Source organism: Panthera uncia (assembly GCF_023721935.1).
Source record: "Panthera uncia isolate 11264 chromosome E2 unlocalized genomic scaffold, Puncia_PCG_1.0 HiC_scaffold_19, whole genome shotgun sequence".
NCBI classification, from domain to species: domain Eukaryota; kingdom Metazoa; phylum Chordata; class Mammalia; order Carnivora; family Felidae; genus Panthera; species Panthera uncia.
In genome coordinates, this window is record NW_026057588.1 from 14,767,633 (window position 1) to 14,789,134 (window position 21,502).

A 21,502-nucleotide genomic window follows, 5' to 3' on the forward strand; every position below is an offset into this window, starting at 1 on the left:
GGAATGCTCTTCCTCTTATACTCAAATGGCCTGGGCCTTACCTTCCACATCCTACCTCCTCAGAAAAGCATTCCTGACCATCTTACCTTAATTTGTCTTGTCCTTAGTTTCCTTGACACTGTATTTCACTATGTGATGTTATGTACCTACTTATTTGTTTATATGTTTATTTTATGTCTTCCCTAATACACTATAAATTGCATTTCATTAGCCAGATATAGGAATGCATTTATCTTTAGGCAGTGAAGCCATATATATAAGTCCAAGTGCACAAGAGGATCTGGAGAGCAGTTGAGTCCAAAATATAGACAAAATGGTGCATGAGGAAGAAGGACAGTGCCCATTACTGAATTGGGAGGGAAATATGACAAGAGTAACAAAGGGAGTGGTTAAGGGGGTAAAGATGAAATTCATTGGGTAGCTAGCTCATGCAGAGCATAGATTTCCTCCCTAGATCACAAGTATGTTCTCCAACATGGAGTTTTCCAAGGTCTCTCCTTAACCACTTAGCTTTTACCTACACAGATATATTCCTTGCTCATACTTACCTGTACACCATTTTTTTGTGTCCTCCCTCACAACCATCCAGGGCTCTTTTCTTTGCTCCAATAATGTGATCACATCTGGCTTAGAAATGGAATGTTCTGCTTACAAAGAAAAAAAATGCACATGATACAGAACAAAACATTGCTTAGTTAAAATTATAGTAATAGGGGTGCCTGGGTGGCTCAGTCGGTTAAGCATCCAACTTCGGCTCAAGTCATGATCTCATGGTTTGTGGGTTTCAGCCCCACATCAGGCTCTGTGCTGACAGCTTGGAGCCTGGAGCCTGCTTTGGTTTCTGTGTCTCCCTCTCCTACTGTCCCTCCCCACATATGCATGCTCGCTCTCTCTCTCTCTCTCTCTCTCTCTCTCAAAAATAGTATTTAAAAAAAAGAGATGCTTAAAAAATTATAATAATAAACTAAAGGTCAAAATGATGTTGAATAACATTTTTGAGAAGAGAGGGTAAAGGAACTAAAGAAATCAGGTATAATAAGTTTTGTTTTGTTTTTTAACATACACTCATAAATCCTCTTTTTCTTGAAAGAATGCATAATACCATAGTTTAAAATACAGAATCTGGAGCTTTAGTTCAGTTCCTGTCTTTGCTACCTTCCACCTATGTCTGACCTTGGGAAAGTCACTTAAACCCAGTGCCTTAGTATCCTCACTTGTAAAATGGGAATAGGGCTGTCAGGAGGATCAAACAAGTTGATACATATGTGTAAAACGCTCAGAGTGTTGCCAGTTACATACTAAGAACAATGTTAGCTATTAATATTTTACTGATATTGCTGTCTTTCAAAGAGTACAAAGAAGGGCTCTCCGTAGGATATTCTTTCCATTTTAAATGTAATGTTCACAGATTACAACTTTCAACCACAAAACAGAAATAATTTCTTATGAAATAGAGTGTGTATGCCTCAGTTTTCAATGAATTCCATTTATCTAATGCACCACTATTTTGATTGTAGAGCTCTTGGGGTGCATGGATGACTCTAAGCATCTGACTTCGGCTCAAGTCATGATCTCATGGTTTGTGGGTTCAAGCCCTGGTTGGGTTCTGGGATGACAGTGCAGAGCCTGCTTGGGATTCTCTCTCCCTCCGCCCCTCCCCAACTCGCACTTTCTCTCTCTCTCTCTCTCTCAAAATAAATAAAATAAACTTACAAAAAAATTGTAGAGGCCCTTTTAGGGCAATGAGAGTAATTCAGGACCCTGTGTCAAGCTGATTTCCCTGCAAGTGGGTAATAAAATGTAATCTCTATAGACATTCTGAGCATAAATAAATAGGAAAACTGAATCATTTAACAATGGTTATAATAATAAATGCCAGAGAATTCTAAACAAGATCCTGTTCATAAAGAAAAAGAGGTCACTGCAGAGGAGGTATGAGTATCACTGGACAGAGAAGATGAAGATGCTGTAGGGGCCAAGGGCAGACCATCCCGAAACATGCTACTTTGGCATGATGATAATTTTAAAAGTTAAATGCAAGGCTCCTGCAGCTAGTTGAACATATGACTCTTGATTTCGGCTCAGATCATGATCCCAGGGTCATGAGATGCAGATGTGTCAGGCTCTGGGTTGAACATGGAGCCTGTTCAAGTTTCTCTCTCTCCCTCCCTCCACCCCCCCCCCTTTCTCGCTCTGCCCCCTCTCCTGCTTGCATGCATGCTCTCAGTCTCAAAAATAAAATAATAATAAAATTTTAAAAAGGGTAAATGTAGGGGCGCCTAGCTGGCTCAGTTAGAGCATGTGACTCTTAATCTCAGGGATGAATTCAAGTCCCACACTGGGTATGGAGTCTACCAAAAAAAAAAAAAAAGTTAAATGCAAAAATAACACTATGATCCATACTTAGTCTCCAGAAAGCAAGAAATAAATCTCCTAATGGAAGGTACCCTCTCTGTATCAGAAGATAAAAAGACATCCTTATAACAGATATAGGGAATTCAGACCTGAGAAGGCTATTATTAACAACCCTTACTTTTTTTTTTTTTTTTTAATGTTTATTTATTTTTGAGAGAAAGAGAGTACGAGCAGCAGAGGGGCAGAGAGAGAGAGACAGAGGGAGAGAATATCTGAAGCAGGCTCTATACAGCACAGAGCCTGACGTGGGGCTTGAACTTATGAACTGTGAGATCATGACCTGAGCTGAAGTCAGAAGCTTAACCCACTGAGTTACCCAGGTGCCCCGACAACCAAATACTTTTTACTAATTTACTACCCCAGCCCAAATTCAGTTTAGAATTCCTTACTAATTGAAACTCTGAACATAAGTTTTCTTTGTCCTGTCAATTCTTCACAGGTTTGTCGTCTCTTTCTCTAAAAAGTGTAAAAACTGACTACTTTCATCATTTCTTCAAGTCTCAGTTTCATTTTTGAGACTGTGTACACATAATTAAACTCTGGTTTTTTTCTCCTGTTAATCTGTCTCACATAAATTTAATTCTTAGACTAGCTAGAAGAATCTTGAAGCATAAAGGAAAATTCTTCCTCCCCAACAATGTTTAATGGAGCTACAATTTCCAACCTGACAAAACTCAAATCATTTATTTCTTTGCAAAAAAAAATATAAAATAATAATAATGATAACAACAAAGAAATGTATCTAGTTTCCTAAAAGCAACCCTGAAAGTCATAGTGGGAAAAAATGCCTATTTCTAAGTTATCTTAAATTACTAGAGGCTGATGAACATACCCAATGAGACCAAGTTATCATAGTTCTCCATCATCACATCCCGGTACAAGTTCTTCTGAACAGAGTCAAGATATTCCCACTCCTGCTGAGAGAAGTGTATGGCCACATCCCTGAATGTCACAGATCTCTGAAATGGTAAACCCATGTATTAGTGGGGAAATTAGAGGAATATTTTGAAGATGGAAGGAGAAGTACTATATTGCAGAAAGAAAGCAACATAGCAAATATGTAGGTTAAAAATATATAATACAGGAGGGGACTGAAGCAGAATATATACATATTTTTGAAGAAGCCTGCTGGAATAGACCAAATTTCCTGGCATATTCTTAAATATCTGAATCATTTGAGGATAGATAAAAATAATAATCATTGACTATTAAATCAAATAGTGAATACAAGCATGTTTATCTGTCACATAAATTCTCAGTAAACATGAGTTGAAGAAAATTTTTGCTTTTTAGAGAAAATTTAATCAAATATTTTTCAAAATGTAGTATGAAGTCTCAATTTTAGAAAACAGACTGTATAAAATTAAGAATTCCCTCAAGTATTAAATTTTCATTATTTCAGATCTTACCACAAATATTCTCTCTTGTTTTGACAAACCCATGTACTTTCTGGCACATGACATAATTCAGGGACATACTGGATTTAATCATTTATACAGGTAGGATGTATTACATTTGTAAGGTCTTCCCCAATTCTGTGATTCTATGTTCACCTACTACTTATGACATATAGTTTCCTCATTGCCATCTACCATCTGTCACTGAACAGCTAGCTTAGCTGAGTATGGTAGGCAGCTTCCATTTAGGTTACCAGTGATCATCATCTAGTATTTATGCCCTTGTGTACTCTCCTTCACGTGTGTGGGCTGAGCTGAGTGACTTGCTTTTAATAAATAGAATATGACTAAAGTGACAAAATGTTATTTCTGATAGATTCCATATTGCTTGCCCTCTTTGGATGTCTCACTTGCTCAACTAAGTGTGGCCTCCAGGCAACAGCCCATGAGCAACTGGATCCTGTCAAAACCCACTTGAGTGAGCTTGGGAACAGATACACCAATGTTAGCCTTAAGATGACTTCAGCCCTGACCAACACCTTGATAGCCTTGTAAGAGATCCAGACAGGAGAGTCCAGCAAAGCCATGTCCAGGTTTCTGAACCACTGAAACTGTGAGATAAATGTTTACTGCTTTGAGCTGCTAAGTGTTGAGGTAATTTGTTACATAGCTAATAGATAACTAATACATTGAGTTAAGAATACTTAAGAAGGATGATGAATTATGCAGATGTCACCTAAATTTAGTATGTCTCATCCAACAACAGAAGAGTCTTCATATTTATCTCTGGAGATTTCCTGCCAAGGTCTATGACCAAATATGCGAATCACAATCATATACCAATTCAAACAAATTATGAGATTTTACTCTATACTGAGATTTAAGTCCTTTGATACCAAATTTCTATCCTATCTACCTGGAAATCCCAAATCTGGAAAATTTCAAAGTTTTCTCATGGATGGTCAAATACAACCATTACTTCCATTTGACCACACTATTGTGCAACCTCACATAACACAAATCTATACCTCAAAGGGCATATCTCCTTTACTATTCCATTACTGCCCTTGATAAAAGAATGAACACTTAAGACATGTTGAATAACTCTGCAGTAATAACATGAACACTGGTTAGTTTAGAACAAGTCGCATGGAAAGGATGCTGGGTAATTTAGCATCACATTTCACCAGAACAAAAGATGGGTAAAAGGTTATTGGAGAGGCCTTTTCTTGGTAGTAAACTCTAGAAAATGTAATGAAAATATTCACATGACCTAAAAAAGGTCAAGGGAGGAAACATCAACTTACATGGGCCATGGTTTTAGGCCTACAAGAGTGGATCAGTCTTCAGGGTTCCTCTAACAGAATAGCACAGATCCAGAAAGCCAGAGCTGGGAGAAGAGAAAGATCTTAAAACCAGTTTTGCTTTAGTGTTCCCAACAGGACATAAACTAATGTTAGGATCTCCCACTCCAAGTTCCAAATCTACTTTCCAACACACACAATTTGGGTAGATTGGGATTACAGATAAGGTCATTTCCTTCCCCAAATCCCAGGGGTCTCTGATGAACAAAGTCAAGAACAGAAGCATATGTGCATTAAAGTCAGATGTGCACATATCAGCAGTTCTTTGGCCACTGCATCACTCTGGCGAGGCAGATGCAGACCTAAGAGTGGGCAGTGCAGTCTTGCTCTGAGCAGATCCTCTTCCTTCTATTCTAATCTTCTAAGCCCTATATCATCTTAATGAGAACCTCTTTAGGAAGTGGGTAAAGTTGGTTAAGACACTGGAGATGGAAAGTCAGTGTTCTGTACTCTAAGTCTAGAAAATCTTACCAGTTAAATAAATGACAAACCATCACTGTATTACAATACCAAGTAGACATCAAATGTGAAGTTGGGTAAAATATTTAAGGATATGAGAAAATATTCCAGATATACTGTCCAAAATAATTAGATTGGGGTGCCTGGGTGGCTCAGTCAGGTGAGCGTCTGACTTCAGCTCAGGTCATGATCTCACAGTCTGTGAGATCTCACAGTCTGTGAGTTCAAGCCCCGCGTAGGGCTCTGTGCTGACAGCTTAGGGCCTGGAGCCTGCTTCGGATTCTGTGTCTCCCTCTCTTTCTGCCCCACCCCCACGCATACTCTCTCAAAATAATAAACATACATTAAAAAAATTTTTTTTAAACAGAATAATTAGATTGGCCAATATAATTATTTTTTTAAATATATGAATACGTCAATCAGTGTAGAGAAAAAGTGATAGACAAAATCAGTAGATTAAAAAATCTGGAAGGTTATAAAACATTTTAACAGTGTTTATCTTTTTATTTTGATCTTGTTTTTATTTTTTAGTTAAAAAATGTTTAATGTTTATTTTTGAGACAGAACATTAGCAGGGAGGAGGGGCAGAGAGAGAGGGAGACACAGAAGCCAAAGCAGGCTCCAGGCTCTGAGCTGTCAGCACAGAGCCTGACACAAGGCTTGAACTCACAAACCAGGAGATCATGATCTGAAGTTGAACGCTTAACCAACTGAGCCACCCAGGCACCCCTTGATTTTTTTTTTTAAAGCTTACTTCATAATTACTGTAACAATGACCACAGGTTAACTTGAAAGATATGTGTATTTTTCCTTTACTTGTTAACAGGAAGATATCCAAAAAGAAAATAAAAAAAAATCATTTGTTATCTAAATTTAGACTGTTTTACTGAACAGCTTATCTTTTGTCTGCTTCCTTTGGATCTATCTAAACTCATGTTATCATTTCTTCTCAGGCATGAGGGAGTTCTGTCTAGAAGATATAGGAACCCGTCTCTGTGTAATCTCTTGTATGAATTGATGATATCAATACAGCTTTATTTCAGGTCTTCTTGACAGAAGGGTTTATTTGGTTTATAAACCTGTCAGCTAAGCCATCATATCCCCCAGACAGCTGCTGCTTTGTGATATCCTATTAGTTTTACTGTGCATCTAACAAAATTAGAAGGAAAATGGTGAATATAAAAGTCATAGCACAAAATCCACTTATTACCATAGATATTTCATAGAATCTGTATATTTTGTTTATATCCTGACTGGTGTGTCTTCCTGTGAATTCACAAGGCAGGTCACCTAAATCTAGCTAGTGGTCTTCACCACACACTGCCTTACAATTATTTCTATTCAGATTTTACCTCATTTTAGATAATAAGCATTTTAAAGGAAGCAACTATGTCTTTCCAATGATTACCCCAAATCCTACAATTTCTAGGTCTAGCATATAGTAGGCACTTAATAAAAGTCTGATTTTACCACAAAATTCCATTTCTAGGAAATTTTTTAAGGAAATAACTATAGCAGTATGTAAGGCATGGTGCATCAAAGAATAATTTTTGATAACCAAAAATTAAAAACAGAACTATCTCATAGAAGGCAACAGGTTAAACATATATGGTCTGCAATATGGTGACATACTGTGGCTTCATTAATAATCCAGATGAAATGATGGAAAACAATATTAAGTCAGTGAAGAAGGCAGGTTTTAAAAGGTTTGCGTAATGTAGCTGATATCCTGTTGAAATTAAGAACACAAGCTCTGTTGTCAGATTTGAGGAATTGAAAATGAGCTTAAACTGTCAGAGTTAATAATACCTCAGTGCCTCTGTTGATTACAAAATCAGCAAAGAAAAGTTAAGAATATTACCTACTACAGGGGTGCCTTGGTGGCTCAATCAGTTAAGTGTCTGACTTTGGCTCAGGTCATGATCTCACAGTTTGAGTCTGGCATTCGAGACCCAACTATGCTGACAGCTCGGGGCCTGAAGCCGGCTTCAGATTCTGTGTGTGTCTCTCTCTCTCTGTCCCTCCTCCTGCACATGCTCTGTTTCTCTCTCTCAAAAATAAATAAACTTAAAAATATATATAAAAATTTTTTTAAAAAAGAATATTACCTACTATCTATGACTGTTCTGAAGAATAACAAAGCAATCCATATTAACACTAAAAAGTATAACAAGATGGCTAATGTAAATTATCAATCACTACTAAAGATCAAAGTCATTATATTACCCTTAATCCATTATTATACATGGAAGTTAATTCTGCTGCATCATGTTATTCTCATAGAAAATTTGTGCTTCTTGGGCTTTCTCTTTTAAAAAATTTCAGTTCCTATCTTTGAGAAAAAATAATTCTTCTTAATAAAATCATGAGTAACATAAGAGAGACAGAGAGATTACCAGGCAGGAAAAGACAGTATGTTTCTTTCTTCACTCCCTAGCTGCTATATAAACACACACAGGTGTGGTTTATGATGCTGAATGCAGTTTTTCTTGCTCTCTCTAGCTATTAGGGAGTGATAAAGGGTATATATTATTATTATTATATATATATATATATATATATATATATATATAACTGGAATGTGATAAAATGCAATCATAACAAATGAGTGAATCTTACTCTGCATAATAGGGGGATTTATATTACAATCTTTATTTTCTGTTATAATAACTACCTTTAGAAATATTATTTGTACTTTCCAGACACTAAATTAGAATTTAGTGCTATTTTCTCTGTAAGTAATCTTAAATCTCTAAATTATTATGATCAGCACAGGAATTTTGACTTGCTCTATCTCCGACCTGGACCAGTTCATCCCTCCTTAGGGAACATGGTGGTCTCCCATTCCTGGGAGGTCACCATACTGATGCTGAAGTTACTGCACACACCCTATGGGCATGACACACCACAGGACAGAACTACTGGGCTGAAGTGATCCTCCTAGCTCAGCCTCCAAAGTACCTGGGACTATAGGCACGCACCACTGTGTCCAGCACTAAATTATTAATTATGAAAGTATGCATTATTTAGTAATTTGGTGCTACAAGATTTTCAGTAACATTTGTCATATCTAAAAGGTGAAAATTTAATGTTATTCAAACAAGGAGATCCCTGGCATTTCCTCCTCCCTAACAGAGGTAAAAGGAAACCCCATGATTGGGCTAGATTTGTTTTTCAAACTAAGAGTAGGACTCTGCGTCTTTTGTTTCACCAATTATGTTTTGTCAAAACAAAGCCACACAGAAATGTTCACACATAATAAATTGGAAACACATACACCAAAATATTAAAAGTGATTATTTCTAGGCAGTAAGATTAAGGGTATTCTTATTTTCTTAAATTTCTTAGGACATTAATTTCTTTTGCAGTAATTCTGCATTTATTCTATCATAAATACGACATAAAGATATTAGAAAGTATTTAAAATATTTTAAGTCACTGTTATGGCAGATGCTATATTTTCATCGTTAAAAAAAATCTGTACATATGAGGCCAGCTGTGAAAAAAGTGATTGAAACAGCCACCATTTACCTGTTCTTAAATATCCTGTAGCTGTACTACACTGATATAATCAGATATATTTCACTATAAAGATTTTTCCATTAACAGAAGGGAAATAGGCTTTGCAGATTAATAAGACTATGCATGTAAAGTAGGCAGGAAAGTTGAGCACGGAGAAGTTGTCCAATAAATATGACTACATACCTTCCATTATTCTCTGAATAACCAATTAAAATGTCATTTTGGATACAATCTTCCCAAAAGGGTTTTACAAAATTCTATTTTTAATTTTATTTTAATTATAATTTAATTCTAATTTCAATTTCATTCTATTTTAATTTTAATTCTAAAATTTTCTTGAATACTATTATCCACAACTATGAAGATGGTTTACTTAAATCTTTCTTTATAATGACTAATTCTTATAAACAGAAATCGTATTATCTGCATAATACTGTCTCACTGATGTCATGTGCTTTCTTAACCACTCCCATTCTCTTGATCAAGCTCTTGATCAAATCTCTTGATTTGTGCAAAATCGTCACAAGGTATAACAAAATTGTTCTTTTTGATTCTAAATAAAACCAGGTCTAAACCTTTTGAATTATGAAAATGAAAGTTTCCAAATATATGCAGCAATTATCTACACAATTTCAGGGATAAAATTGTGGTTCCCTCGACACCCATAGATACAAAGGACGCCTGGTTAAGAACTCCTGTTCTCGGACACTTGAATTCTGGCTCAGACGCTTGTAAACACACGTCACAATGAACTTCACGTTTTCGTTGCTTAACTACAAACACCTGAAGGGTAATAACCAGAGTCACCACAATGCTGAGCATTTCTCTTCTACTCTCCATGGCTACACCTGCCGTAACCTCATACAGATAAACAGAATAAAGCAAGAGCGTTCACAGCTGGTTCTTGCCTATAAGGCTCAGAGAATGCGGACATTCTCAAACATGTGAACGAACCCCAGAGAACTCCCAGGAAGGACAGGCCCAGGAAGCAGCCGCAAAACTAGAGCCACAGTGTGTGAGAGACACTCACCACAGAGCCACCACAACCCAAGCTCACACGAAAGACACGCATCCTTACGTCTCCGTCACACGAGGGCACCCACACACCTCTCCTGGCCTTACCCTAGTCTGCACCCCCAGCTCCGCCTCCCACATAGACACACTCGCTTCCCGTCTTTCTCACAGGGATACAAGCACCCTCCTCTGCTGCTCAAGCACCCACAAGCCTGAGCCCCGGGAAGACTCAGCCCGCGCTCCCGGCTCCTGTGTTGACAGCGCCTCCCGCAATCCCACTCTCACCGCCGCTCCCCGTCCACGTGGGCTCTAAGCTACGTCTGCACAGCCTTTTCCGTCGCGACTCACGCCGACTTCTTCCTCGGACGGGGTCGCTCACGCGCGGCACGCAACAAGGGACATGCCAAAGGAGCCCCGTGTCCAAGTTACCACACCGACTGTGGGACCCGGAGAGCAGGGTCATTAAAAGTCCCGAAGTAAATCGGCTCGCCCCCCGCCCGAGCCCCGGAGACTTCTGGGAACGGCCGCGCGGCCCGGGCGTGCGCAGGCGCAGATCCCTGAACTGCTGGAGCCCCGGACCTGAGGTTGAGGGCGCGTTCTGCGCTGGTCCTGGCGGGGAGAGGGCGAGTCCCTGATGGTCCTGTACCAGGGAGTTCTGAGAAAGGGTGTGCGGAGCTCTTCCCTTCCGAGGCCTTAGGCCTGTGTGTGAGGATCCGCCTTGTAGAATCGGCGACGTGGCTCTGAGGACCGTGGCGTGCTTGCATGGGTGTGAACATCTGAACGTGGGTTCATAGTCTAGCCAAAACTATGTGTGTACGTGTGTGTGTATACGTGTATGCATGCTCAGGTGTGTATCTCTTTACTAAAACCTCATTACACCTGAAATGTCACAGGTACTATTATGTTTCCATTTTAGAATTGAAGCTTCTGAGATAAAAGGAGGTTACATACTGTGTACAAGTTATACAGTTTAGTGGCAAAGTTTTGTTTCCAGGTGAGATAACGTGGATAATGTGAGACCGTACTGTATAATGCCTTTTCTTTGTAGGGAAAGAGAGAGTGAACTTGGGTCCTTTTAAAGACTATCCAGAAAAAAATACTTTATTCACGTTTCACGATACTGTGCCCACCAGAAACGGACTTTTGTGACAGGGAATTTTTTCATCCCTTTCTGTTGTGTTGTGAATGATGTCGGCTTGACAGTAAAGAAGCCCATAGGTGAACTAACATCTTTAACTTGTGTTCCTGGTCATGAGATCCCATTGAAAAATATTTTCCGTCTCAGGCAGACGGACAATAAGATAAATTTTGGCTCCAGACTTAAAAAATCTAGAAAGAAGGTGCTATCATAAAAATCAGGGTTGTGTCCATATGTATTTAGAATCATAAGTTTACCAAATGGGAAATATAAAGTTAGTCAAAGGATGCCCAAATTTTATCACTATTACATATTTGAAGTATTTTATCACTATTACATATTTGAAATATGTGTAGCAATTCAAAAGGTATTAACATGTTTAAAAAGGTAAGCAACCTTTCCTTATATTTATTTATCTCAGTCATACGGTAGCTCACGTTAGAGTCTCCAACGTTTTGATTTTGTTGGTGTGTATCCTTCCGGGGAAGTTATTTTCACATACAAATACTCACATTTACTATAAAATGTATATATGTATATATGTGTATATATACATATATATATGTATATATACACATATATATACACACAAACACATATACATAATTTCAAGTACATTTATATGTTATATGCATATACGTTTGTATTTTTCCTCACACAAATGTGTTTCCAAATCAGTACATAGTGTCATAATTTCCAACAGTTGCCTAAGGGCGCAAAGTATGGCTACACCCTAATTTAAGAAACAAGTCTTCTACTAAGTATTTTAAAGAATTTCCTTTGTTAAAAGCAATACTCTAATCAGTATTCCTACATATACATCAGTTTGCTTATTTTTAGGTTGATATGTAAATTAAATTCTCAAAAGTGGGTTATGTGAATTTTGACTTGTGATGTTGACAAATTTCTCCTTAACATGACTGTACCATTTTACATTTTCGCAGTAATGTATGGAGTATTTATTTCCATACTCAACACAACTCATTTTGCCTAGTTCTTATTCTAATGCTCCACTTTCTCCAATCCTGAAAAAGCATCTATTTCCTTTGAATCAAGTTCAATGAGGTTTCTACACCTGTAATTTTAGCCTCATACGTCTTATAAAGAGGACAACAGTGTAATAATATTTCTCTTAAGTCTGTAGACTCAGCAAAATGAAATTTCAATCAAAGACCTATTTCTAAGATTATTTTAGGTAGCTCAACTTCAGACAACACATAAAAACTAGGCTGAGGACAGGATTTAGCATTTCTATTTGAAGTTTGAGTTTTATAAAAATCCTACGCAGTGTGGGCACAGAAAGCTCATGAAACAGTAGTACAAATGAGTAGGAAGGTGGTTTTTTTGGCCTCCTCCTCACTTCCTTGGTGACAGAAGTCCCACCCTAGGGTTCTGGAGATGTCTGAACACATGATATCTAGACACTGGGTAAATGAGATTGATAGCAGTTTATTATTAATCATATATCCTCACATCCCAGGGAAGGACGACACCATACACCATGGGGGTGGTTACACTAGGGAGCAGAGTAAACCAGAAGGGGCTGTGGGAGGCTGATTTTGTAGCAGCAAGATAGGTGCCCCCTTATTTCCATGGGAAGATGTGATTGGTTTGCTTGAATAATTTTGTGGGCTAGTAGGGAGGTGAAAGCCATTAGGTTGAGGAATAGGGTGCAGCTGATCTAGCTAATATTTGGATTACCTCGCTGAGAGCTTTTCCTACTGACTGGGGCATCTCTGGTTAGAGCAAGGGAACTCACGGGTAGGCCTTTGGGGGTCCTGTGAGGCTAAGACATTAAGATATTAAAGATATTAAGACAACAGGTGAAATTTTAGGCCTTAAAATACAGAATAAAGAAGGAAGAAACATGAAATAATTGCTCTTTAGTAATTTCATTATAAAAATTATTTCAAAATTTGGAACTGAAAAGCAGACTAAATATTCATAATAAAGCTGTACTATAAAAATCAGTATGATATTTTAGAGTGTTTTTTCCAATTAAAAAAATTTTTTTTAATGTATTTATTTTTAAGAGAGACAGAGTGCAAGAAGAGGAGGGGCAGAGAGAGAGGGACGGAGACACAGAATCCAAAGCAGGCTCTAGGCTCTAAGCTGTCAGCACAGAACCCAATGCGGGGCTCAAACTCACAGACTGAGAGATCATGACCTGAGCCAAAGTCAGATGCTTAACCAATTGGGCCACCCAAGTGCCGCTTTTCCAATTTTTTGTTGTTGTTGTGGTAAAACACGTAAAATTTACCATCTTCACCATCTTTAGAGCACAGATCCCTGAAATTAACCAAGACTTCAACTACGTCCTCAGTGGACTCCAGAGCTAGAAAATCATCACATCAGACAGAGTCTGCCAGTGGAATTGTTCAAGTGGAGGGACAGATTCCTGTTGCTTTCTACTACAGAATCTTCCCAGAATACTCTAGTATGTGCATTGTAAGGATTTTTTGGCGTGCATTAAAAAACAAAAACACCTATCAGTATGTAACATCTGCTTTGGCTCTCAGTATCCTATGTTACTATATCTGATTACCATTTCTTTTAATAATTTTGGACAGGGGTGCCTGGCTGGCTCAGTAGGTGCAGCACGCAACTCTTGATTTTAGGGTTAAGTTCGAGCCCCACATTGGGTGTAGAGATTACTTAAAATTTTTTTTTTAATAGTTTTGGACAGTGAGTCTTGAAATGCAATCACAGAGGGAATCATTGCAGGAGGGAAGGCCTGGAGTTCTAAAGATTAAGAACTCTGTTCAAAGTCAAAGAGAACCTACTCCTCTGTCAATTCTTTTTTTTTTTTTTTCTTTTACCTCTTTTACTAGTTTAAGTATAAAAGAAAGCCAACAATGAGGAAAAACCAAAAGATACTCATGGATTGCCACATCTACGTGATTATCTTTTCTGGAAGGGGCATATTATCAAGTCATGTTAAACATCAAGAGAACTAGATCTCATCAAGATCACATTCTGCTAGCTGGTTTACTTACTTCTTCCTTGAGCACCAGATAACAATGTGAGACTCAGATGCCTCAGTGATTGCTGGAATTGGAAAAAAAAAAATCATCTGGAACCAAAAGGGGATATTGGGTAAATTCCATAACATTTTCAGCTGCAGGGGAATGAACAGGACAACAGACGGAAGCTTTATTAGGTTGATTTCAAGGTATTTTCCCAGCCCAGACTTCCACCATAGGGATAGTGTTCCAAGCATAAGAATTCCAAATACTTCTAAATCATTTTGAAAATCTATTACTTATTTTGAAAATACAGAATCAGATATGTGGTTCTTCTAGATTAGAAGCAGGACAGCAAAGCTTTTATAGTTTGCTGAGGAAAACTTTGGTTCTCCATACCTTCTTAAAGAATCCATTAAGGTTCAAAGCTGCAAGGAAACTCAATTTTCTTATGAATGTCCACGACTGCTAAAAATACAGGAATTTTCTCTGATCGAAAAGTTGGAATGGCAAACAATGTTTCATGTTGATAAAAAGCAAAACAAGGAAACAATTCAGCAGCTGTCTGGCTTATATCATGACTAACACATGGGAAATATTTCTGTAAAGAAGATCTGGAAAAGGATGTAGCAGCGAGACCAGCATCAATATATGCGAGACTCTATTCAGGGACTTCACCTGTTTTTGTTTGTTTCTTTAGACAAATCTGGCATGCATGAATTTATATAGAAATCCTAGAGATTTAGGTACTAAGAAACTGAAGGAACCAAAAGCAATACAGAAAAAAAAATCCAAATTTAATGTATTTGTCTAAGACCAAGTATAGATGGTTTCAATAAATGAACTTTCTACTTCTTTGAAGAATAGCTTCCTCTTAAAACATAAAAATGTTCACACACATATATACTTCAAGTAAGGCATGGGCACTGAATCAAAAATTATGATATATTTAAATAAAAAAAACTCTACCAAGACCAAAACAAAAACGTAAGCATTGTTAATATATGGGTTTATAACACTCAAGACTTCTTTGTCCTAGTTAAGTCTAACGGTCTGTAATTCTGTATTGAATCCTGCATACATTTTACAAATAGTATATAGCACATATAGTTTGTAACCTGATTTTTCTACTGACTTTTTTTCTGAGACATTTTCCATGTCCTCAATAATTTTTTTTCCTATCATTTCTTGCCTGGGTATTTTATAATGTATCTAAGCAATCAAGTGATTTGAATCAGAATGCTGAAAACTGCCTGATTGTACAATAAAGGATTATCCAGCAGATTCAGGGTGCTTAAACACTCTGCATTCCAAAGACAGACCTATGTTAAGGAAAACTGGCCCTTGACTGGCTTCTGGGAGAAAACCTTTGAGTCCCTGGAATAGTTGCCTTGATATGCTGTACTGGTTTGACCAGATAATTAATACTAACAATGCAAATTAGGGTGAATGCTTGCTTTTGTATGCCCAAAGCCCTCAGCCAGCATTATCAGTTTGACCTCTGAGGAACTGGAGATTGAGAAGCTCAGGTCAGTCATGTGGGTACGGCATGTCTACAAGAGCCCTAGTAAAAGCCAGGGACGCAGGTTCAGATGAGCTTCTATATTTGGCACTAAGCCCGTTATCACACATAATTGCTGGAAGAAATTAGCACATCCTCATGTAATTCTAATAAGAGGCGACACCTAGAAGCTGACCTAGTGCCTCACAGACACTGCTCATCTTTCCCCTTTATTTAATCATTATCATTCACTCTAATAAACTTTAGACTTAAGTAGAGCAACTTTTCTAAATTTTGAGTCTAAATCATGAGTCCTTGTAGCAAATCATCAAGCCAGCAAGGTCTGAGACCAGTGGCACACCTCCGAAGATTACTTTCATCTTCAAATCACTAAAATGTACTTCTAGACATATTTGTTATGCCCAGAATTCGTGATCCCCAAAGACCACCAGGGAGCCGAGTCCGATGCAAAAGCAAAGAGCTTTTATTCAAGCTAGCTCGAGCTCAATCCCCTACCTGCACTGACGCAGCGGTGAGATGCCAGAGAGAGCGAGCGAGTTTCAAAAGCACAAAGGTTTTATTGGGGTCTAGGGGCAGTTGGTGAGGTAATGGCTGTGGCCTCAGCCAATTGGCTGGGGGTCGTGGCCTTCCCCAGCCACGCTGGGGAAGGGTCGGAGTCCTGTTACGCAGGTCAGCGGGCGTGTTTTGATCCGGAAGTTACTCAAGGTGGAGGACACAGAACAAGATGGAGTCGCCGGCGTAGGACCGCCCTTTGAGTATTCCTTGCTTTTCACAGGGAAAATGTTTGAAAGAATGCTATTTTGATTACTATCATCAAATTCGAATTCTTTATTTGTATCCACTGTTGCTTTATATTGGCTGAGAGTTTATTTTTCTAGCTTTGTACATTGAATGCTTATTCATCATTTTATCAATTTTACCAAGCCAGCAAAATAACACGCATTGAATAGGTTTTGGAAATAGATTAGTGAACAGAAACAAAGTTCTATCATTCATTCTCGGCTCCCTACATGCCTTGAATTTCCAAAGAGTTGGAGACTGGCAATTTCCCAACTGATACATGGGATTTTGACTTTCATTCTTCTGGCCCTAACTTCAATTTAAATTTCCCATTACTTCAGGGCATATACATATTATAAACTTTGAAAAGGAAATGACAAAATAGATCTCTACGGTAGCAACATCTACCAGTCACCATTATAACCATAACATCTTGCCTCCTTAATACTGGAAAAACCCAACACTAATATACTTTTTAATGCATCACCTATGTAGTATCCTTGCCAAAAATTTAACTGAAAATTCCATGCACGTTGTAGGCATGAAAAAATTGAGATTCCTGTTTTTTTTCCCTTGTCACTGTTTATTTATTTAAAAAAATTTTTTAGGGGCGCCTGGGTGGCTCAGTCGGTTAAGCGTCCGACTCAGGCTCAGGTCATGATCTCACGGTTTGTGAGTTTAAGCCCCGCGTCGGGCTCTGTGCTGACAGCTCAGAGCCTGGAGCCTGTTTCAGATTCTGTGTCTCCCTCTCTCTCTGACCCTCCCCCATTCATGCTCTGTCTCTCTCTGTCTCAAAAATAAATAAACGTTAAAAAAAATTTTTTTTAAATAAATAAAAAATAGAATAAATTTTTACAGTATAATTACCATAGTGTTTTATTACCTTCAGGTGTACAATATAGTGATTCAACAATTCTATACATTACTCAGTACTCATCATGATCTGTGTACTCTTGGTCCCCTTCACCAGTTTTATCCATCCTCCCCTACTCCCCACAGTGGTAACCATCAGTTTGTTCTCTATAGTTAAGAGTCTGTTTTTTGGTTTGTCTATTTTTTTCTTCATTTGTTTCTTATTTTTTTAAGTTTATTTATTTTGTTTTGAGAGAGAGAGCATGTGCAAGCTGGGGAGGGGCAGAGAAAGAATCCCAAGCAGGCTCTGCGCTGTCAGTGCAGAGTCTGACACAAGGCTTGATCTCGAGATGGTGACCTGAGCAGAGATCAAGAGTTGAATGCTTAGCCAATTGAGCCACCTAGGTGCCCCTTGTTTTGTTTCTTAAATTTCACATATGAGTGAAATCATATGGTATGTCTTTCTCTGACTTATTTCACTTAGCATTATATCCTGTAGATCCATGTTATTGCAAGTGGCAAAATTTTCATTCTTTTTTATGGCTGAGTAATATTCCACTGTATATATGCCCACATCATCTTTATCCATTCATCAGTTGATGGCCACATGGGCCACTTTCATAGTTTGGCTATTGTAAATAATGCTGCAATAAACATGGGGTGCATACATCTTTTCGAATTAGTGTTTTTGTATTCTTTGGGTAAATATCCAGTAGTGAAAATACTGGGTGCTATGTTAATTCTATTTTTAATTTTTTCTGGAAACTCCATACTGTTTTCTTCAGTGGCTACACCAGTTTGCCTTGCCACCACAGTGCCCGAGGTTTCCTTTTTCTCCACATCCTCACCAATATTTGCTATTTCTTATGTTGCTGACTTTAGCCATCTTGACAGTTGTAACATGGTATCTCATTGTGGTTTTGTTTTGCATTTCCCTGATGATGAGTGATGTTGAGCATCTTTTCATATGTCTGTTGGTCATCTTGTCTTCCTTGGAGAAATGTTTGTTCATGTCTTCTCATTTTTTAATTAGATTGTGTGTGTGTGTTCTGTAAATTTTTATATTTTGGGGGTACTAACCCTTTATCAGATATGTCACTTGCAAATATCTTCTCCCATTCAGTAGGTTGCCTTTTAGTTTTGTTGACTGTTTCCTTTGCTGTGCAAAAGCTTCTTATTAAAAAAAAATTTTTTTAATGTTTTTTTATTCCTGAGAGACAGAGCAAAAGAAGGTGAGGGGCAGAGAGAGGGAGACACAGAATCCGAAGCAGGCTCCAGGCTCCAAGATGTCAGCACAGAGCCCGACATGGGGCTTGAACTCACAAACTGAGATCATGACCTGAGCCAAAGTTGGATGCTTGACCGACTGAGCCACCCAGGCACCCCAAAAGCTTTTTCTTTTGATGTAATCTCAATAGTTTTTGTTTTTGCTTCCCTTCCCTCAGGGGACCTATCTAGAAAAATGTTGCTACAGATGATGTCAGAGAAATTACTGCCTATGCTGGCTTCTAAAATTTTAATAGTTTCCTATCTCACATTTAGGTCTTGAATCCATTTTGAGTTTATTTTTGTGTATCGTGTAAGAAAGTGGTCCAGTTTCCCCAACATCATTTATTGAAGAGACTGTTTTTTTTTTTTTCAGTTGCATATTTCTGCCTCCTCTGTTGAAGATTAATTGACCATATAGTCATGGGTTTACTTCTGGGTTCTTTATTCTGTTCCATTGACCTATGTGTCTGTTTTTATGCTAGTACCATACTGCTTGGATTACTACAGCTTTGTAGTATATCTTGAAATCTGGGATTGTGATACCTCCAGTTTTGTTCTTTTTCAAGACTGCTTTGGCTATTCAGGGTTTAATTTGCCATTGTTTAAATAGTCAGATATTCCATTAAAACAGGAGTGACACTGAAATCATAACTATATTATGAATTCTCTCATTTGGTGAAGACATACCTATAAAGACTAACATTCAATAATTTCTCACCAGTGTGAACTGGCTGATATTAAAAAAGTTTGGGCCATACCTAAAGGCATTCTCACATTCCTTATGTTCTTAGAGTTTCATTATCTGTATGCATTCCCTGATGTGCTTTAAGGGCTGAACCATATCTGAAGGCTTTTCCACACTTCTTACACACGTAGGGTTTTTCACCAGTATGAATTCTCCCATGTTGAACAAGGTTTGAAGCACGACTAAAGGTCTTCCCGCATTCCTTACAATCATAGGGTTTCCCACCAGTATGAATTTTCTGATGTTGTGTAAGGTATCCATACATTTTAAAGGATTTCCCACATTCCGTACATTCATAGGGTTTCTTATCAGCATGGATACTCTGATGTGCAGTAAGGTGTGAACTACGTCTAAAGTTTTTCCCACATTCCTTACATCTAAAAGGTTTCTCATCAGTATGAATACTCTGGTGTAGAGTTAGATTTCTATAGAAAGTAAAGGTTTTCCTACATATTTTACACTCATAGGGTTTCACACCAGTATGAATTTTTTGATGTTGATTAAGATACCCATGCAAACTAAAGGTCTTTCCACACTCTTTACATTCATAGGGTTTCTCACCAGTATGAGTTTTCTGATGTTGAACAAGGTTTGAGCCAGTACTATAGGCCTTCCCACATTCCTGACATTCAAAAAGTTTCTTACCAGTATGAATACTCTGATGTCGAATAAGATTTCTAGACAAAGTAAAGGCTTTTTTACATTCCTTACATTCAAAGTGTTTCACACCAGTATGAATTTTCTCATGTTGATGAAGGTATCCATATAAGCTAAAGGCTTTTCCACATTCCTTACATTCATAAGGCTTCTCACCTGTGTGAGTTTTCTGATGTTGAAAAAGTTTTGAGCCCGTAGTATAGGCCTTCCCACACTGCCTACATTCAAAAAGTTTCTCGCCAGTGTGAATACACTGATGTCGAGTAAGATTTCTATACAAGGTAAAGGTTTTCTTACATTCCTTACATTCATATGGTTTCCCACCTTTATGAATTCTCTGATGTAGAATAAGGTATGAGGCAGTGGTATAGCCCTTTCCACATTCTTTACATTCATATGGTTTTTTACCAGTATGAACACTCTGGTGTACAGTAAGTTGATGACCTCTTTTAAAGGCCTTTCCACATTTCTCACATACATAAGGTTTCTCATCAGTATGGATTTGCCCATGTTCAACAAGGTTTGAGCGCCTACTAAAAGCCTTCCCACACTCCTGACATTTATAGGGCTTCTCACCAGTATGAATTCTTTGATGAATTCTAAGGTGTCCACCTTGACTAAAGGCCTTCCCACATTCCTGACATTCATAAGGCCTCCCGCCAGTGTGGATTCTCTCATGCTGAATGATGTGTGAGGCATAAATAAAGGCCTTCCCACATTCCCTACATTGATAGGTTTTCTCACCAGTATGAAATCTCTGATGTACAGTAAGTTGATAACCGCTTTTAAAGTTCTTCCTGCATTCTGAACATTGATAGGGTTTCTTGCCAGTATGAAATCTTTGATGTAGGGTAAGTTGATAGCCACTACGAAAGTTCTTCCCACATTCTTTGCATTCATAGGGTCTTTCGCCAATATGAAACCTGTGATGTAGAATAAATTGATAGCCACTACTAAATTTCTTCTGACATTTCTTACATTCATAGAGTTTCTCTCTGTTATATATGCTCTGATGTTGTGTAGAAGATACATCTTTTTCATAAGTGGGCATTTCTACATAGCTGATTACCTCACAATGTAAATCCAAATCTGAAAGAAAAGAAGAAAACAAAAAAATATTTATATTTCTTATACAGAGAATATGGGACTTCTGTGAAAGAAATATGAACCAACACTTGTAACAAATGAAGCGCTTATTGAATTGTAAAATATGGTTATGAACTTTTTGAAAGGTCAAGAATTCAGAGATGTATGTGAAGTTACATAAGATAGTGAAGTTTCTGAAATTTAGGTGTGGACCACGATCTTTGGCAAGCTTGCTATAAATCTGATATCCTGCCTGTGTCACGGACAACTACATTAGAAGTGAGAGGAAAAAAAATACCTTGGATGGCATCTTTATTTT

The 21,502-nt window shown here is 37.9% G+C and overlaps 1 protein-coding gene and 1 long non-coding RNA gene across 10 annotated transcripts in view; one reads left to right on the top strand and one right to left on the bottom strand.

Moving 5' to 3' along the window:
- LOC125915973 (zinc finger protein 585A) overlaps positions 1-21,502 on the bottom strand; it is a 109,226-nt gene that overhangs the window by 9,004 nt on the left and 78,720 nt on the right. For 5 of the 9 annotated variants that reach the window (XM_049622073.1, XM_049622072.1, XM_049622074.1 and 2 more), the window contains one exon: positions 17,276-21,186. In XM_049622073.1, coding sequence (XP_049478030.1) covers positions 19,475-21,186 — 1,712 coding nt within the window. In that variant the 3' untranslated portion in view covers positions 17,276-19,474. Of the gene's footprint in view, positions 1-548; positions 648-3,247; positions 3,375-5,119; positions 5,203-7,861; positions 8,179-10,456; positions 10,546-17,275; positions 21,187-21,502 lie in introns of those variants that run through there. The other 4 variants (XM_049622079.1, XM_049622076.1, XM_049622078.1 and 1 more) reach the window with 4 other exon arrangements.
- Positions 10,673-13,279, top strand: LOC125916006 (uncharacterized). Its single transcript, XR_007455808.1, has 2 exons — positions 10,673-10,988; positions 11,019-13,279. It is a non-coding gene; the product is annotated as an uncharacterized LOC125916006 (long non-coding RNA).